We start from the raw sequence: 19,005 nt of genomic DNA on the forward strand, positions 1-19,005 counted from the left end.
TCCTGTATCCCCTTAGCCCTATGACTTGTTCATTCTTTTGCTCATTGTCATGGCTCATTTTTTAAATGTTTTAGTGTACTTTTCCCGACTACTATGTGAGGGCAAGTAGTTTGAACAGTTGTGGTGCTGTCATTTTGACCACATGCTACTCCCTCAGTCTTTGGTTTCATGCTTTGTCGTGCTCATCTGTACCCCGTGCTCCTCCCTCATAATGCTCTCTTCTTTCTCAATCTCCCTCTTTTCTCTCTTGATATTCCCCTCTTCACCCCCTCGTGTATCCACCTCAGGCAGTTCCACGCAGCCCTGGAGGACCTGAATGAGGCCACCCTCCTTTGCCCCAACAACCGGGAGATCCAGCGCCTGCTGCAGAGGGTGGAGGAGGAGTGTCTTCAGTTCGAGGAGCAACAGGAGCTGGACCCTCCCCCATCCCCTCCCAGAGAGCAGGCCCCGCCCCCTCCCCAGTCCCTGGAGCCCCACCTGGAGGACATGCAGCCAGTGCAGGACCTGTTTGAAGAGGACGAGGACTACCTGGAGCAGGACCTAGAGAGCCTCCCCATGGGCATGACTCCCGAGCCCCGCTCAAGCCCCTCTGGCCTGCCCCTCATCCAGAGCCCGCTGCCCTCCCCGGGCCACCTCAACTCGCCCTACCTCTCCGGAGGCCCCTCCATGGTCCAGGCTTTCGAGCTGCCCCCTAGCCCCCCTTCCATGTCCTCCCCCACGCACCAAGGCTACCAGTCCTCCTCGCCATCACTTTCCCCGACGCACCAGAGCTCCCACTACCGGCCTAGCCCTCCGCACACCTCCACAGCCCACCAGGCTTCCGCTACGCAGTACAACTTCAGCCCACCACCTTCGCCTCTCCGCCGGGGGCAGTACCACGCCAGCCCCACCTCAGAGAGCGGAGGAGGTATGTACCGGCCACAGTCGGCCTCAGCCCGCTACCAGTCGGAGCAGATACCCGGCCGGCCGAAGTCTCCGCTGTCTAAGATGAGCAGCCAGCGCTCCTTCCAGCTGCTCTCCCAGCAGCAGCCTCCCCAGCAGGGCCAGTGGCTGCAGCCTGCCAAGGCTCAGATCGTACGCACCAACCAGCCCAGCTCCGCTGTGCACTCCAGTGCTGTGCTGGGCACCAGTGCCTACAGCCAGATGGCCCACTCCATGAGCACCCGCCTCCCCCCCGACCTGGCCGAGCTGGGGGACGGGGTGAATATATACCCCAGTGCCCTGGAAGGGAGGCCCACGCTGCAGGTGCAGGCCAGCCTCAGTGCAGGAGCACTCTACCAACATGTTGGGATCCAGATGGTTCCAATGGAGGACGAGCTCCCCCAGCGGCCCTCCTCAGCTTACCGGACTGGAGGTCCGCGCTACAGCCAGGCCCCCCAGATCAGCCGCAGCCAGTCGGCAGCGTACTACCCTGTCTCACCTCAGATGGAGATGGAGTTAGAGATGGAGCACCAGGCGGCGCTGGGATCACCGGAGAACCCCCACGGCCTGCGCCGACCTGTCAGTGCCACCAACGCAGAGCCAAAGCCACACACACCCACTCCCCGGCCCCTCATGCACTCCCAGAGCGTAGGCCTCCGCTTCTCCCCCTCCAACACAAGTCTGGGTGGGGTCTCTGCAGCTAATCTAGCCCCAGGCTTCCGGGGCTCCACCTCGGCCCAGCAGATGGAAATCCCTCTACAGCTGTCCTACGAGGATGGTAGTGTCTACTGCGACGACCTCTCGCCTGTGTCTCCTCCACAGTGCAGCGACATAAGGGTGGTGGGAGGGACGTACCCAGACAAGGCGCTCCGCTCCAGAAACACACCTTTCATGGGCGTTGTCGACAAGACAGCGCGGACTCACCAGTACCTGCCACCACAACCGCAGACAATAGGGCGCTCCTGGGCCATCTCTTCCCTGGACACGGTAGTGACAAGCTCCACCACGTCTCCAGGGAACATTGGCCCTCAGCATGGCTACAGCCAACAGCCCAGCCTGGGACACATCGCCTACTACAACCGCACCAACAACGCCCACAACGGACACCTCCTGGACGATGACTACTACCAGCCACCAGCTAACAGCTCACGGGGTGGCAGGGCAGATGGCATGGGCCGTGTGAGCCAGGCGCCATCCTACCCAGACGTCAAGGTGGCCCGGACACTGCCTGTGGCCCAGGCCTACCAGGACAGCGAGTACATGCAGCACTCCAGGGACAGGCAGGGCCCCACATCCCCTATCAAACCAAAGAGACCTTTCGTGGAGTCAAACGTGTAGGGAGGGACTGAGGGAGATGACTGATAAACCTGCAGATATTTTGATTTGCAGTGACTTAGAGACAACCCCAAGGGTATGTGATGAGACTGGGAAGGCAACACTACTGCAGACAAACACATTTAAACTCTCCTCCCATGCATCTTCTTTGCCATTGTCTATGGATGAATACAAGAAAGCCTAAAACTGCAGTTTTCCAGGTGAATCCAACACCTCCAGTACTCCAGAATATGTTGGCCTTCTGTTTGCAGAGTAGTTTGTATAGTCAGTGGAGGGGGCAGGGATGATCCACAACTTTCGGAACTGGAGTCTGTTGGAAAAGCATGTAGGACTAATACCACACACCCTGACCTGGAAACCTCCAGATCTCAAGCAGGGGAGACTGCTGCCTGCCGTTTTCTTCCTGCCCCTCAATGCCTGTCCTGGGATGGTCATACTCAAGCCATGGGCACTTCCCTGCTTAACCTGTTGAAGTCCAAACTCTCAATGCCTTCTTCAGAACAACTCAATAGAAGGCCGCCCTTCACTAAGATGACCATGTTCTCTGCTGTAAATGTGACTGAAAAAAGACTTCAACATACTTGTACATAGGAAAAGCAACAAAAAAAAGAAAAGTAATATTTATCATTTAAGTTATGTTTGTAAATACATTATATATATTATTTCCATTGGATTGTATTTGTTTTTCTTTGCTCAAGAAGTGATATGCAGCAGGCTTTGAAGCTTTTGGGAAACGGGCATTTCTTATTTTCCAATAACTTGAATGTTTCCTTTTACAGTTGAATTATCTCTACCAGCCCAATCTGCAGTTATTCAAACATAACACTGTACCACATACACTTTTGGCCACTAAAGGGTCAAAGATGTTGGCAGCATGCACACATGACTTCAAATGACCCAAGTGGTCATTGAAGGACTAGTTTTATCTGTCCATAAAACAATGGAAATTAGGTGGTCAGACATTGTCTTCAATATAGAACAGAAATGGGTCCAAAGCTAATATTTAGGTTAAGGATGTAAACCGAGTTATCAATTGTTGTAGTCAGCCTCATATATATATATATATATATAATTCAGAAACATACAAAACCATCCAACGTCTACATTTGTTACTTTCTTTACAGTGCATTTTCATGAAACTAGATATGTTTTGAAAAAATACACTGAAGAAAGTGGTGTCAAGACCAGGCTACATTACATGGTTGGACTAGATTATGATCTATCTATACAAGGTTGTCAATTGTGATGGATTTCAGGCAACACAATTACAGTGCAGTTTACCCACCAGTTTGGTAACGCCTTTATCCCCTACTGGCACTTAGTATGAACAACAATCAGTTAAACAGATACTTCTCTTACAAGAACATATGAACCCCTTATCTGTGAAGTTTACATTTTTATTTACTGTAGTCTTCATTGTCATTTGTTACTTTAAAATGTCAAACATTTAGGCTAACAGTTTTATTTGTATTTATTTACTGTGTATTGGTGTGCTTGATTGTTTGGTAATAGGTGGAGCCTCTGATCAGACTGTTCATAAACACTCCAACCAGGAAGTTAATGAGCCAGTTGATTGATATTAACAAGCGGTGCATCCAAAGGTTAACCCTACAGTCAATACCCTCATGTCTGGATTAACACCCAAAATAACATTTATTTTCAATAAACTTTTTTTTATATATAGTTTGTAAATAATTGTACATGCTGTGCTGCATAGAAATGCATGTTTGTTCTCTGCTTACTCCCATGCTGATATAAACATGTCATTTGTTTGTATTGCAGTTATCCATATTTGGAGAGGGAGGCAGAAAATATTTTTAAGTTTTTTGGGGCTTGCTGAGCAGAGTTCTGTAAATTGTCTGTGTGAGTTGTGGTGTTTTTGAAACGAGAAGGTAATAAGAAACATGCAATTGTAAAATGTACTTATTTAAAACTGGTTACCACTTCAAGGAAAATAAATGTGGGTCGGCTCTTACTTTTAGCTTGTTCACACCATCAGTCTGTGTCAACGAGACGTCGGTACTATCAAACAAACACCTAGTCATGCATCTTTAATAAGTGATAGGAAGGCAATATAAGTTTAATAATTGTCAGTCAGCAGTGCCTAGAACAAGTTTCCACAAGTGAAAAGAGGCAGCGATATTGAATCAAGTAATCTTAGTTCAATTATTCGGACAAGTAGATGCTTTGAACAAAGCAAATTACAATACATAACATTCATACACCAAAACCGTCGCCTGTTAAATCTATTCGCAAACATGGATACAGATATAAGCAGCTTAGTGCAATTAAATCCAGTAACTCCCTTCTATTACACTAGCTCTGAGCATTTTACATTTATTACCAAATTGACCCCAGATATCAATTGAGCTGGGGGGGGGTTTTCCAAAAAAAGATGAGTTTCTGCAATATTACGATCACAGGATTTTGAGTAGGCCTACACCTTGCCCTCTACAGGTCATGACTACTTCTACACTGTCATAGTGAAACACAAAGTAACTAAGAAAATGTCTGCATATCCCAGAACATGCATTTATTTGACACTTCAATATAACTGACCACATACCTATACTGCAGTCGATAAAACATAAGGAACGTTTAAACCTCCCCACCTTGAAAAGGTCTTGGTTGTAGTGCCTTTCACCCTTCAAGTGTGATCAAAATGTGCGACTTAGTTATGCATGCATACATTTGATTGATTTTTTTTACATATGGGTGGTCCCGGGAATCGAACCCACTATCCTGTAAGCGCAATGCTCTACAGAGTATCCTAATCACTTACTTTTAATCTTGATTGGGTATTTCAAAACAAAATTACCCAATGCTAAGATATAATCCAATTGCCTGAAACTATTGGATAGGTGGTAGCAGGTTTCCCAACTCTCTCTCCTCCCCCCCCCAGACGTTAACTGGCACACCTGATTCAATTAGTCAAGTAACCATCAAGCCAGATGTGCTGGGGGGGGGCTTGGGAATCCCTGGTGAAGAAGCTGCTTCAAGAGTGCCTAGGGGTAATTCAACCCCAAAAATCCAGGCATTGTTCAGTCACAACTTTGCATCCTTTATCATAAATTCAACACTGCCAACAGATTAATTCACTATTTTGTCACAATGAACATATCCCTGAATGAACTGCAACTCCTTCATTTATCACAAGCTTGGAAGTTAGTCCTTGTTAAACAAAGTATAACCCTACTGCCCTAGATGAAGGCACAACTAACTGGCTTTGTCCTCACTGAACACTTAGCAAAGGCTATTTTGTTTTTAGAGCCCTAATATGGCACTTTTGTGATGGCTAATCTGTGGCAGCAATCAAATACATTGGTCAAATAAGTCCTGTCATACCTCCATTTCTTCACAAGGGGGTGTAGAACAGCTCATGATGTGACATGAAATAAAGACAGCATAATCAGCCAGATCTCCAGCTGGTCCTGGAGAGATACTGGGTGTGTAGGCTTTTGTTCCAGCCCAGCTCATTTACACCAGCTTTAAAAAAAATTTTTTAAAAAAATTATGTTTTAAATAAAGGCCTGAGCACACAGGAGTGTTTCCTGGTTTAAGGTGAGGTGGGGCTCCCTCGCCCCTCAGTCAGGGTCTTAAAGTGCACAGATAAAGCCTCTTCCTCTGGGTGCGGGGGTCTCCTGAAGTCCTCCCGTGTCACCACGTAGCCTACCAGAATCCCAAATGCTACTAGCAGCAGTCCTAGCATGTTACCAAGGATCCCATCTGGAGCAAACTGTGAATATGTGTGTCTGGGAAGAAAACAGATTTGTATTATATCATAATGGAGTTTGTTGTGATACAGTACAAAGAATCATTAGTTATATTTCCATGTGACTTATCAAGAGGATCTTAAGCATAACATGGCACCAAACAGGAGAATGAGTCATAATGTGCAAAGACTCATCATTCAAATCCATGTCTGACCACATTGTCATAAAGATAGCCCAGACAGCAAAAGCCCAGCTTTCCCCAAACACCCTGTACAATAATTAACTCCCCTGTGATTTAGCAGGGTAGAGCTGGGTAAAGTAGTAGCACTTCAACATCATCCAAAGTGACAAACACACCACTGACTTGAACATCTGGCACGTCTATTACCAAATGACTTTTTTTAACCCTGTTTTCATGGTATCCAATTGGTCGTCTCATCGCTGCAACTACCTTACGGACTCGGGAGAGGCGAAGGTCAAGAGCCGTGCGTCCTCCGAAACACAACCCAAGCCGCTCTGCTTCTTGACACAACGGCCACTTACCCCTCGGAAGCCAGCCGCACTAATGTGTCAAAGGAAACACAGCACACCTGGCGTCAGTGTGCACTGCACCTGGCCCGCCACAGGAGTCGCTAGTGCACGATGGGACAGGAACATCCTTGCCGGCCAAACCCTCACCTAACCCGGACGACTCTGGGCCAATTGTGCGCCGCCCCATGGGTCTCCCGGTCGCGGCTGGCCGCAACAGAACCTGGAATCGAACCCAGAATCTCTAGTGGCACTGATGCACCGCCTTGCACCACTCGGGAGGCCCAACAAATGACTTTGCACCCAATATTTGTGTGCATTTCTGTATTTTAGCATACCACTTCAAATCCATGCCATTAGTATACATTTCTTAATTGTATGTGGTGGTATGATATTGGAACTGAGCCCCTGCATAGTAATACTCACTGGATACTGAAGAACAATTTCTCTGAAATGCCCAGTAGGCAGGTGGCTAGGGACATGGCGAGCATGGCCAGGCCAAAGAAGACATGTAGTGGCAGGTACCAGCTCCGCAGCGCCATTAACGTCCCAGGGAAGAGGAAGAAACCAAGCCCCATCAGCCACTGAGGGAGTAGAGGACCAATGTTATTAAACGATTATGCCTATTAGAATGTAATATGAGAGCTACTGCCTGTATACAGCTAGGTTCTCAGTGCAAACAGTACATTAATTGGTATTCTGATACAAGGAAAAAGTTGAAATTATTAGCTTGGTTTTTGTGTGTGCGCGCGACTGCATGTGTGCACAGGAGAGGCGAGTGCTGACCTGTACACAGAAGAGAACAAAGGTGAGCATGCCACACCAGCTGTGGAGGGAGTACATGTTGGGGATCTTGTTATGATTATGGAAGTCAAACACAGCCACGATACCTGAGGAGATGCAATGAGACATGCTGTCAATCTTTCCCATTCATTTTGTATAGAACAATGTTGATCAATTATGACTTGGTACATAAATGAATGTTACTCTTTAGTGTTTTTTTTACCTGCCTCCATGTATGGATGAGGGCATGATGCTTGCAAACCAAATGTTTCTCTGAGTCAGTAAGGATTGCCTGAAGCCAGATTGCAGCGTTTAAATTGATCACCGGTTTGGATACACCTGCCTGTTTCCATGACTACTCCAGACCTCAGTACATGACGCAGGCTACTGTGATTCAGCTTTACACTCCCATGCCGCACCACTGATTCGTGGTTAGCATGCGCAGTCATCTCATGTTACCTATGTTCATAGCCTACTATGTTCGTACGTTTTTTTTTTTTTATCTTGCCAGTTCCCTTATATTTTGAGGAGCCATGCCATCACCATTAGTTTCTCCTCACCATCTCTTAGCGAACTTGAACTCACAAAATAATGATTTGTGCGTCTACCCTAGCTGTGGGTCTGAATTAGAGGTCGACCCATTATGATTTCTCAATGCCGATTGGACCAAAAAAAGCCGATACCGATTAGTCGGCCGATTTTTATTTCTATCCATATGTAAATGACAATTACAACAATACTGAATGAACAACGAACACTTATTTTAACTTAATATAATACATAAAGAAAATCAATTCAGTCTCATAATGAAACATGTTCAATTTGGTTTAAATAGTAGTGTTGGAGAAGGTAAAAGTGCAATATTTGCCATGTAAAAAAGATAACGCTGAAGTTCCTTGCTCCGAACATGAGAATATATGAAAGCTGGTGGTTCCTTTTAACATGAGTCTTCAATATTCCCAGGTAAGAAGTTTTAGGTTGTAGTTATAGGGCTCTCTATACCATTTGTATTTCATATACCTTTGACTATTGGATGTTCTTATAGGCACTACAGTATTGCCAGCCTAATCTCGGGAGTTGATTGGCTTGAAGTCATAAACAGCGCTGTGCTTCAAGCATTGCTAAGAGCTGCTGGCAAACGCAGTAAAATGACGTTTGAATGAATGCTTACGAGCCTGCTGCTGCCTACCACCGCTCAGTCAGACTGCCATATCAAATCATACACTTAATTATAATAAACCCAGCAATATGAACCTTTGGTCATTAATCTGGTCAAATCCGGAAACTATCATTTCGAAAACAAAAAGTTTATTTCAGTGAAATACAGAACCGTTCCGTATTTTATCTTACGGGTGGCATCCATAAGTCTAAATATTGCTGTTACATTGCACAACCTTCAATGTTAAATCATAATTATGTAAAATTCTGGCAAATTAATTACGATCTTTGTTAGAAATTGTCTTCACACAGTTCGCAACGAGCCAGGCAGCCCAAATTGCTGGATATACCCTGACTCTGCTTGCACTGAACGCAAGAGAAGTGACAATTTCCCTAGTTAATATTACCTGCTAACATGAATTTCTTAAAATATATACTTGTATTGATTTTAAAGCATTGATGTTTATGGTTGTGCAACGATTGTGCTTTTTTCACAAATTAGCTTTTGTTAAGTCATCTGTTTGGCGAAGTGTAAGTAGGTTGTGATTCGATGATAAATTAACAGGCACTGCAACGTAGGACAAGGTAATTAACCGAGTAATACCAACCATGTGTAGTTAACTAGTAATTGTGAATATTTTTTATAAGATATGTTTAATGCTAGCTAGCAACTTACCTTGGCTCCTTGCTGCCACAAGGTCCTTTTGATGCTGCACTCGTGTAACAGGTGTAACATGGATTGCAACGTAATCGGCATCCAAAAAGGCCGATTACCGATTGTTATGAAAACTTGAAATCGGCCCTAATTAGTCGGCCAAGCCGATTAATCGGTCAACCTCTAGTCTGAATGACTGATCTGGCCCTAGAGAACCTATTTATGACCCTCCGATAGATAAGTCCACTTGTTTGCCCCACCATGTAAGACATGTCTCATATATATAATATTTTCAACTAGCTAGGTTAGGCATCTTCCTTTTATACACAATAGCTACAAATTTAAATTAGTTTAGAATGTTTGGGTTCAAGGGGAAAGGGCCAAAAACAACAAGTATTGTCCATAGACAGACACCCACACAGGCCTTACCAACTATGCTGATAATGAGGGCGAGAAGGTGGAGCACAGCATGGAGAACCTTGATGTTGCGTTTGCTTTCATTCCTAAATACTCTGTACACCAGGATCGCTGTGAGAGACAAACAAGGCCGGTTAACATTCACATAAGACTATTCAAATATAATCATTTCCACAACATGATAATAATGAAGTCTGTCTAAATATACAGTGGTCAGACTTGACAACGTTCACACGTAGTACATGGAATATGTAAATTAATTGTAACATGATTATACACTAATTTGAAATAAAACAGTTAACCTTCAAAACATTGCTTTTGCACCTTAATCTGCTGTAACCATTTAAAAGGTTAGTCATTACTTTTGTCATAGTACCATAATCACACCCAACATGGCACCAAGGGCAATAACAGGTATGAGGCTACAAAAGAAAGGGTGAATCAGGGTAGTTATGGAGGTGTTTTAGTCCCAGTGAGCTTGAGGTGAAGGTTAAGTAAGCTGAGGCTTTGAGTGGGGCAGAAGTCATTCAACAAGACCACTAGAATGCATTTTCAAACACTTGACAAGTAGCTGCCACCAAGAGGGTTGGTTAGCATAAAAATGTTGCAGAAATGCTAAGAGAACACCACAAACAACTGTTCAACCGAGTTCCTGTATTATTACAATTATTAAGACATATTAACCTTGCAGAAACACAAACAACGTTCCAGGCAAAAAGTATTTGCTGTGTGTCTCCCGATCCCACTAAGGACAGCTGGTTTCCCTGGAGGGTGTTTTCCTTCCAGCTCCATTTGGACTGACCGCTCACACTAATGGCTAAGAGAACATTAGTTTAATGTCCTAATTCAATTGCTGTAGCAAGGTTAGAAATCAAAAGGCTACAGCTGACTTAATAACAAGCAGCTGTTTTATTTGACACCACAAAGGAGATTTTATTTACATTATTGTCAGTGGCTGAATAACTTATTTTTGTCATTACAGTCAGGATTCAGGGACCAGTGGAAAACTTGTTGAAAACGTTTGCTTTCATTGCAACTGTTTTCCAGTAAGTGTTTATTTTTTTACATGTTTTATTTCCACCTTTATTTAACCAGATAGGCTAGTTGAGAACAAGTTCTCATTTACAACTGTGACCTGGCCAAGATAAAGCATAGCAGTGTGAACAGACAACAGAGTTACACATGGAGTAAACAATAAACAAGTCAATAACACAGTAGTATAATTTATTTATTTTTTTTAAAGAGTCTATATACATTTGTGTGCAAAAGGCATGAGGAGGTAGGCAAATAATTACAATTTAGCAGATTAACACTGGAGTGATAAATGATCAGATGGTCATGTGCAGGTAGAGATACTGGTGTGCAAAAGAACAGAAAAGTTAATAAATAAAAACAGTATGGGGATGAGGTAGGTAAATTGGGTGGGCTATTTACCGATTGACTATGGACAGCTGCAGCGATCGGTTAGCTGCTCAGATAGCAGATGTTTAAAGTTGGTGAGGGAGATAAAATTCTCCAAATTCAGCGATTTTTGCAATTCGTTCCAGTCACAGGCAGCAGAGAACTGGACTTTATCATAGTACTATTTATGGGAACAAATCCCTGCAATAGTAATTTATCTCACACAGAGGGGGGGAAAAACAACAGCCTAGAAACAAACAAAAAATAAAGTCTCGGCTCCTCCCACCCTAATAGCATTAGGGATGTATTCCTGTTGCAGGGTCTGCCCTTAGGCCTTTGCCTGAGCCCTGTGTAGCATTAGCATCACACTAATGCAATAGGTCAGAAGACCCCTGGGCTAACAGAGCAGACATCAGAGAAGACAACTGCCATTGTGGCTCAAAGACACACTGTGGCTTCAGCTTCCCTCTGTTCATTTACTGCCATCTCTCCATGCTACCAGTAAATCTAATTATTTTGGTTGCATACATATATTTAGCAGATGTTGTTGCGGGTGTAGCAACATGCTCGTTTTCCTAGCCCCAACAGTGCAATAATATCTAACAATACACACGAAACTAAAAGTAAAATGAAGAAATATTAGGACTAGCAATGTCGAGTCCTGTGTGTGTGAGATATATACACCGGACTCAACATTGTATATATATATATGTATGATGGGATGTATAGACAGTATATGGATAGAATATCTGAAGAATACATTGATATTAATAGTATATGTACAGCAATAGTTAAATAAGATACGCCTCGACTAGAATACAGTATATACATATGAAGTGGGTTAAACAGTATGTAAATATTATTAAAGTGACCAGTGTTCCATGTCTGTGTACATACGGCAGCAGTAATGAGAGCTACTTTATTGCGCTACATTACCAATTCAATCACTGGGACAGTGAGCCATTAATTAATTCAATTCCTGGAGGAATGGTTAATTCTAATTTTAGTTGGTTTAATTCTGCCCTACCATCTCCATAGAGAAAGACCAGGCCCAGGACCATGCAGAGGGGATGCACATTGAACTCCTGTCCCGAACCATCCCAGGCGTAGCCTCCGTGATAGCTGCCCATCCACACGCCCGTGATCACCACACAGGCCAGGCCCAGAACCTGAGTCCCCCCCACGTACCACGGGAAGGAGCCCAGGCCTTGCACGGCCCGCTGAGGGCTATCTTCCATGGTCTGTCTTGAAGGGATAGAAAGAGAGGGGGAGAATGATGGTTTTGTCCAGTGGTGCAAAAAAAATGCACAATGACTAGTTTCCTGACTGAACCAACCAGAAAAACCTCCAGGCCCTGTTTAGTCCCACCTATAGCTTTCTGAAAAGACCATTGACTCATGGATGAACAAAACCTGTGATCTGAATCTTTACCTAGTCTCTTACCAGTCACCACCCTAAAAGAGTCAGAGAAATAACCAAATATTGGATCAGTCTAGTCATGTCTCCGGGATTGAGAAACAAGCGTCCTCTTCCTTCCTGCGCTGCTTCTGGACTCATTTGATGATGTGATGGGAGATTGCAGAGCTCTAAACTGGGGAAACTTTATCACATCCATGTGAAAAACACTTACATGACTAGGTGTTTGCTCTTCAGTTGAATAACAGTTTGTTAAAGGATATGAGTATGACTGTATTCAAAGTGTCAATGTGATTGTGTATTGAGTTTAATATTTGTTACAGGAGTAGGACAGCGTTTTTATCCAGTGTGTGTATTCAGTTAAAATTGCGTTGCTTAGCTTACACCACCTTGTTTTTTTACTAGATGATATACAACTAGGGACGAAAGTTACTCTCATAGGTAAGGAGAATTTATGCAGCAGGTTAGGATAATTAAACTAGTAGGTTAGAATAATTAGGTTAAGAAAAGAGTTAACGTTAACTAAAATGCTCTCCTAACCTGCTACGAAACGTCACAACCCTTATTTTAGGCTACTGATTGGATATGAGATGAATGCATGTCAGAAACAAGAACCAAATATCGCGCATGGTGTGAGAAATGTAACTAAATGTACGCAAAATATTGACAAACAAAACACTATTTATAGGCTATCCTCGACTATAATTTTGGATACCACACGTCTAGGAGCTCTATCCTATCCTCATACAACTTCAAGCGCAAACATCCGTATGGTAGGACATGTTCCACTTACCGTTTGGTCCTCAAATAACCTGCTTTCCCAGCAAGTCTGAGAGGGATTGGATTTCCTTGTTCCGCTCCTTTTGTGTGTTTTGGACTGATTCCTAGATACGCCTACAATTTTCGTAGTTACCTCATTACTAAATAAACACCATAAAGTCCTATAGCATAGGCCTGCCACTAAATATTTCACAATAAGCTTTATCTTTATATTACTCGCTCCAAAAAACGTCGCGAGTGGGTGGATCTGTCGACTGGTCGTGACAGAAACAGTGGCGCAGCTAAACGTTGAGTTGACAGAGAAATACGTTATACACTCCCCCTCCCTTCAATTAGCATCAAACGTAGAGGAGGGAGGAGCACAAACAGCCTTCAGAGAGGATGATGTCTGGCACCGCACTTACGAAAATGTCCAAAGGTCTATTACCTTGGCTACTCAGAGCGTCCTTGCAGATGCAGAACCGGCATTGAATCAAAACAACCCATTAAAAAGGCATAATGACCAATTAGTTGACTGCTTTAATTGATACTGATGCATAATGGATAAAGATGGGCTGTGCGATCTTGTCTGCCCATTTAGACAGACAAGCCAATTCTGAACTTTTTAAACGAATTGGTCTTTTGATCAATCAGATCAGCTTTGAAAAAGAGTTGACGTGAAAAGATCGGATGTGATTGGTCAAAAGATCAAATAGTGGAAGAAACTATCAGAATTGGTCTGCCTGTGTAAACGCAGCCCAAATAGCCCAGCTCTAGATGTTTATGTTGAACAATAAAGATGCAGGAAAGAACAGTTTATTTAATTCAAGTAGGCATTTTCAACGTTTCAAAGTAATTACTAACATTTTTGCCCATGCTGCATGTGGCTACATCCGTTCGCCATTACAGGACTATTAAACGACTACATTTATTAGGAAAAAAAATGTATCCAGAATATATCAATATTTTTATATCAATATTTTGTTTTATTGTATTATTATTATGATTTTTAAGGGGGTGCTGCAGCACCCTCAGCATCCCTACTTCCCGAGGCTATGAACCTATGGTAAAATACGGTGGTAGATCATTGATGTTTTCCTCCACTGGACCTGGAGCCCTTGTTAAGGTCAACGGCATCATGAACTTTACCAAGTACCAGGACATTTTAGCCAAAAACCTGGTTGCCTCTGCTAGGTAGAGGCCAAGTGGACCATCCAGCAAGACAATAACCCCAAGCACTAATTAAAATCCACAAAGAAATGGTTAATTGACAACAAAATCAACATTTTACAATGGCCATCTCAGTCTCTGGGCTTGAACCCCATTGGAAACCTGTGGTTTGAATTGAAGAGGGTAGTCCATACGAGCAGATGAAAGATATCAAGGATCTGGAAAGATTCTGTATGAAGGACAGGTCTAAGATCCCTCCCAATGTGTTCTCCAATCTCATAAAACTTTTTAGAAAAGGGCTCAATGTCATTATCCTCGCGAGGGGAGGGTACTAGTGTATTGAAAACAGGGGTTAACTTGTTAAACACGTTTTTTTTCTCTGAGCAACTGTATTATTATAAATTAATATGATTTCCACATTTTTTAGCATACAATACAGCCTAGCTCAGTATTTTTTGCTAATTTTTATCAAGGGTGCCAATTATTATGGACATGACTATCTGAATAGTTTAGCAACTTAGTTGAGAACAAGTTCTCATTTACAACTGTGACCTGGCCAAGATAAAGCATAGCAGTGTGAACAGACAACAGAGTTACACATGGAGTAAACAATAAACAAGTCAATAACACAGTAGTATAATTTATTTATTTTTTTTAAAGAGTCTATATACATTTGTGTGCAAAAGGCATGAGGAGGTAGGCAAATAATTACAATTTAGCAGATTAACACTGGAGTGATAAATGATCAGATGGTCATGTGCAGGTAGAGATACTGGTGTGCAAAAGAACAGAAAAGTTAATAAATAAAAACAGTATGGGGATGAGGTAGGTAAATTGGGTGGGCTATTTACCGATTGACTATGGACAGCTGCAGCGATCGGTTAGCTGCTCAGATAGCAGATGTTTAAAGTTGGTGAGGGAGATAAAATTCTCCAAATTCAGCGATTTTTGCAATTCGTTCCAGTCACAGGCAGCAGAGAACTGGACTTTATCATAGTACTATTTATGGGAACAAATCCCTGCAATAGTAATTTATCTCACACAGAGGGGGGGAAAAACAACAGCCTAGAAACAAACAAAAAATAAAGTCTCGGCTCCTCCCACCCTAATAGCATTAGGGATGTATTCCTGTTGCAGGGTCTGCCCTTAGGCCTTTGCCTGAGCCCTGTGTAGCATTAGCATCACACTAATGCAATAGGTCAGAAGACCCCTGGGCTAACAGAGCAGACATCAGAGAAGACAACTGCCATTGTGGCTCAAAGACACACTGTGGCTTCAGCTTCCCTCTGTTCATTTACTGCCATCTCTCCATGCTACCAGTAAATCTAATTATTTTGGTTGCATACATATATTTAGCAGATGTTGTTGCGGGTGTAGCAACATGCTCGTTTTCCTAGCCCCAACAGTGCAATAATATCTAACAATACACACGAAACTAAAAGTAAAATGAAGAAATATTAGGACTAGCAATGTCGAGTCCTGTGTGTGTGAGATATATACACCGGACTCAACATTGTATATATATATATGTATGATGGGATGTATAGACAGTATATGGATAGAATATCTGAAGAATACATTGATATTAATAGTATATGTACAGCAATAGTTAAATAAGATACGCCTCGACTAGAATACAGTATATACATATGAAGTGGGTTAAACAGTATGTAAATATTATTAAAGTGACCAGTGTTCCATGTCTGTGTACATACGGCAGCAGTAATGAGAGCTACTTTATTGCGCTACATTACCAATTCAATCACTGGGACAGTGAGCCATTAATTAATTCAATTCCTGGAGGAATGGTTAATTCTAATTTTAGTTGGTTTAATTCTGCCCTACCATCTCCATAGAGAAAGACCAGGCCCAGGACCATGCAGAGGGGATGCACATTGAACTCCTGTCCCGAACCATCCCAGGCGTAGCCTCCGTGATAGCTGCCCATCCACACGCCCGTGATCACCACACAGGCCAGGCCCAGAACCTGAGTCCCCCCCACGTACCACGGGAAGGAGCCCAGGCCTTGCACGGCCCGCTGAGGGCTATCTTCCATGGTCTGTCTTGAAGGGATAGAAAGAGAGGGGGAGAATGATGGTTTTGTCCAGTGGTGCAAAAAAAATGCACAATGACTAGTTTCCTGACTGAACCAACCAGAAAAACCTCCAGGCCCTGTTTAGTCCCACCTATAGCTTTCTGAAAAGACCATTGACTCATGGATGAACAAAACCTGTGATCTGAATCTTTACCTAGTCTCTTACCAGTCACCACCCTAAAAGAGTCAGAGAAATAACCAAATATTGGATCAGTCTAGTCATGTCTCCGGGATTGAGAAACAAGCGTCCTCTTCCTTCCTGCGCTGCTTCTGGACTCATTTGATGATGTGATGGGAGATTGCAGAGCTCTAAACTGGGGAAACTTTATCACATCCATGTGAAAAACACTTACATGACTAGGTGTTTGCTCTTCAGTTGAATAACAGTTTGTTAAAGGATATGAGTATGACTGTATTCAAAGTGTCAATGTGATTGTGTATTGAGTTTAATATTTGTTACAGGAGTAGGACAGCGTTTTTATCCAGTGTGTGTATTCAGTTAAAATTGCGTTGCTTAGCTTACACCACCTTGTTTTTTTACTAGATGATATACAACTAGGGACGAAAGTTACTCTCATAGGTAAGGAGAATTTATGCAGCAGGTTAGGATAATTAAACTAGTAGGTTAGAATAATTAGGTTAAGAAAAGAGTTAACGTTAACTAAAATGCTCTCCTAACCTGCTACGAAACGTCACAACCCTTATTTTAGGCTACTGATTGGATATGAGATGAATGCATGTCAGAAACAAGAACCAAATATCGCGCATGGTGTGAGAAATGTAACTAAATGTACGCAAAATATTGACAAACAAAACACTATTTATAGGCTATCCTCGACTATAATTTTGGATACCACACGTCTAGGAGCTCTATCCTATCCTCATACAACTTCAAGCGCAAACATCCGTATGGTAGGACATGTTCCACTTACCGTTTGGTCCTCAAATAACCTGCTTTCCCAGCAAGTCTGAGAGGGATTGGATTTCCTTGTTCCGCTCCTTTTGTGTGTTTTGGACTGATTCCTAGATACGCCTACAATTTTCGTAGTTACCTCATTACTAAATAAACACCATAAAGTCCTATAGCATAGGCCTGCCACTAAATATTTCACAATAAGCTTTATCTTTATATTACTCGCTCCAAAAAACGTCGCGAGTGGGTGGATCTGTCGACTGGTCGTGACAGAAACAGTGGCGCAGCTAAACGTTGAGTTGACAGAGAAATACGTTATACACTCCCCCTCCCTTCAATTAGCATCAAACGTAGAGGAGGGAGGAGCACAAACAGCCTTCAGAGAGGATGATGTCTGGCACCGCACTTACGAAAATGTCCAAAGGTCTATTACCTTGGCTACTCAGAGCGTCCTTGCAGATGCAGAACCGGCATTGAATCAAAACAACCCATTAAAAAGGCATAATGACCAATTAGTTGACTGCTTTAATTGATACTGATGCATAATGGATAAAGATGGGCTGTGCGATCTTGTCTGCCCATTTAGACAGACAAGCCAATTCTGAACTTTTTAAACGAATTGGTCTTTTGATCAATCAGATCAGCTTTGAAAAAGAGTTGACGTGAAAAGATCGGATGTGATTGGTCAAAAGATCAAATAGTGGAAGAAACTATCAGAATTGGTCTGCCTGTGTAAACGCAGCCCAAATAGCCCAGCTCTAGATGTTTATGTTGAACAATAAAGATGCAGGAAAGAACAGTTTATTTAATTCAAGTAGGCATTTTCAACGTTTCAAAGTAATTACTAACATTTTTGCCCATGCTGCATGTGGCTACATCCGTTCGCCATTACAGGACTATTAAACGACTACATTTATTAGGAAAAAAAATGTATCCAGAATATATCAATATTTTTATATCAATATTTTGTTTTATTGTATTATTATTATGATTTTTAAGGGGGTGCTGCAGCACCCTCAGCATCCCTACTTCCCGAGGCTATGAACCTATGGTAAAATACGGTGGTAGATCATTGATGTTTTCCTCCACTGGACCTGGAGCCCTTGTTAAGGTCAACGGCATCATGAACTTTACCAAGTACCAGGACATTTTAGCCAAAAACCTGGTTGCCTCTGCTAGGTAGAGGCCAAGTGGACCATCCAGCAAGACAATAACCCCAAGCACTAATTAAAATCCACAAAGAAATGGTTAATTGACAACAAAATCAACATTTTACAATGGCCATCTCAGTCTCTGGGCTTGAACCCCATTGGAAACCTGTGGTTTGAATTGAAGAGGGTAGTCCATACGAGCAGATGAAAGATATCAAGGATCTGGAAAGATTCTGTATGAAGGACAGGTCTAAGATCCCTCCCAATGTGTTCTCCAATCTCATAAAACTTTTTAGAAAAGGGCTCAATGTCATTATCCTCGCGAGGGGAGGGTACTAGTGTATTGAAAACAGGGGTTAACTTGTTAAACACGTTTTTTTTCTCTGAGCAACTGTATTATTATAAATTAATATGATTTCCACATTTTTTAGCATACAATACAGCCTAGCTCAGTATTTTTTGCTAATTTTTATCAAGGGTGCCAATTATTATGGACATGACTATCTGAATAGTTTAGCAACTTAATCTGCTAGGCTTAATGTTGAAAATCTAGGTTTATCCCACAAATCGGTCTAAAAAATATTTTGTCT

The 19,005-nt window shown here is 42.7% G+C and overlaps 2 protein-coding genes across 6 annotated transcripts in view; one reads left to right on the forward strand and one right to left on the reverse strand.

The window, feature by feature from the left end:
- LOC139364827 (protein TANC2-like) overlaps positions 1–4,229 on the forward strand; it is a 144,892-nt gene extending 140,663 nt beyond the window's left edge. The window contains exon 28 of the mRNA XM_071101960.1: positions 288–4,229. Coding sequence (XP_070958061.1) covers positions 288–2,259 — 1,972 coding nt within the window. The 3' untranslated portion in view covers positions 2,260–4,229. The remainder of the gene's footprint in view (positions 1–287) is intronic.
- LOC139364819 (transmembrane ascorbate-dependent reductase CYB561-like) lies at positions 3,636–17,533 on the reverse strand. Of its 5 annotated transcripts, none has more exons than XR_011626502.1 (7): positions 13,121–13,447; positions 11,939–12,156; positions 9,523–9,621; positions 7,284–7,387; positions 6,924–7,081; positions 5,306–6,008; positions 3,636–4,720 (listed from the first exon to the last, which is right to left on the reverse strand). XR_011626502.1 is itself a non-coding variant. In XM_071101946.1 (7 exons), the coding sequence occupies exons 2-7, from the start codon at positions 16,310–16,312 to the stop codon at positions 5,813–5,815; spliced, it is 879 nt and encodes a 292-aa protein (XP_070958047.1). In that variant the 5' UTR covers positions 16,313–16,319; positions 17,284–17,533; the 3' UTR covers positions 4,285–5,812. The 5 variants fall into 5 exon arrangements, 4 of the variants coding, with proteins under 4 accessions (XP_070958049.1, XP_070958047.1, XP_070958048.1 ...); XM_071101946.1 differs by lacking the exon at positions 13,121–13,447 and adding exons at positions 16,133–16,319; positions 17,284–17,533 and having other exon boundaries at positions 4,285–6,008; positions 11,939–12,080; XM_071101947.1 differs by lacking the exon at positions 13,121–13,447 and adding exons at positions 16,133–16,315; positions 17,284–17,527 and having other exon boundaries at positions 4,285–6,008; positions 11,939–12,080.
- Positions 17,534–19,005: the final 1,472 nt, after the last annotated feature.

This window comes from Oncorhynchus clarkii, chromosome 13, assembly GCF_045791955.1.
Source record: "Oncorhynchus clarkii lewisi isolate Uvic-CL-2024 chromosome 13, UVic_Ocla_1.0, whole genome shotgun sequence".
Classification (NCBI taxonomy): domain Eukaryota; kingdom Metazoa; phylum Chordata; class Actinopteri; order Salmoniformes; family Salmonidae; genus Oncorhynchus; species Oncorhynchus clarkii.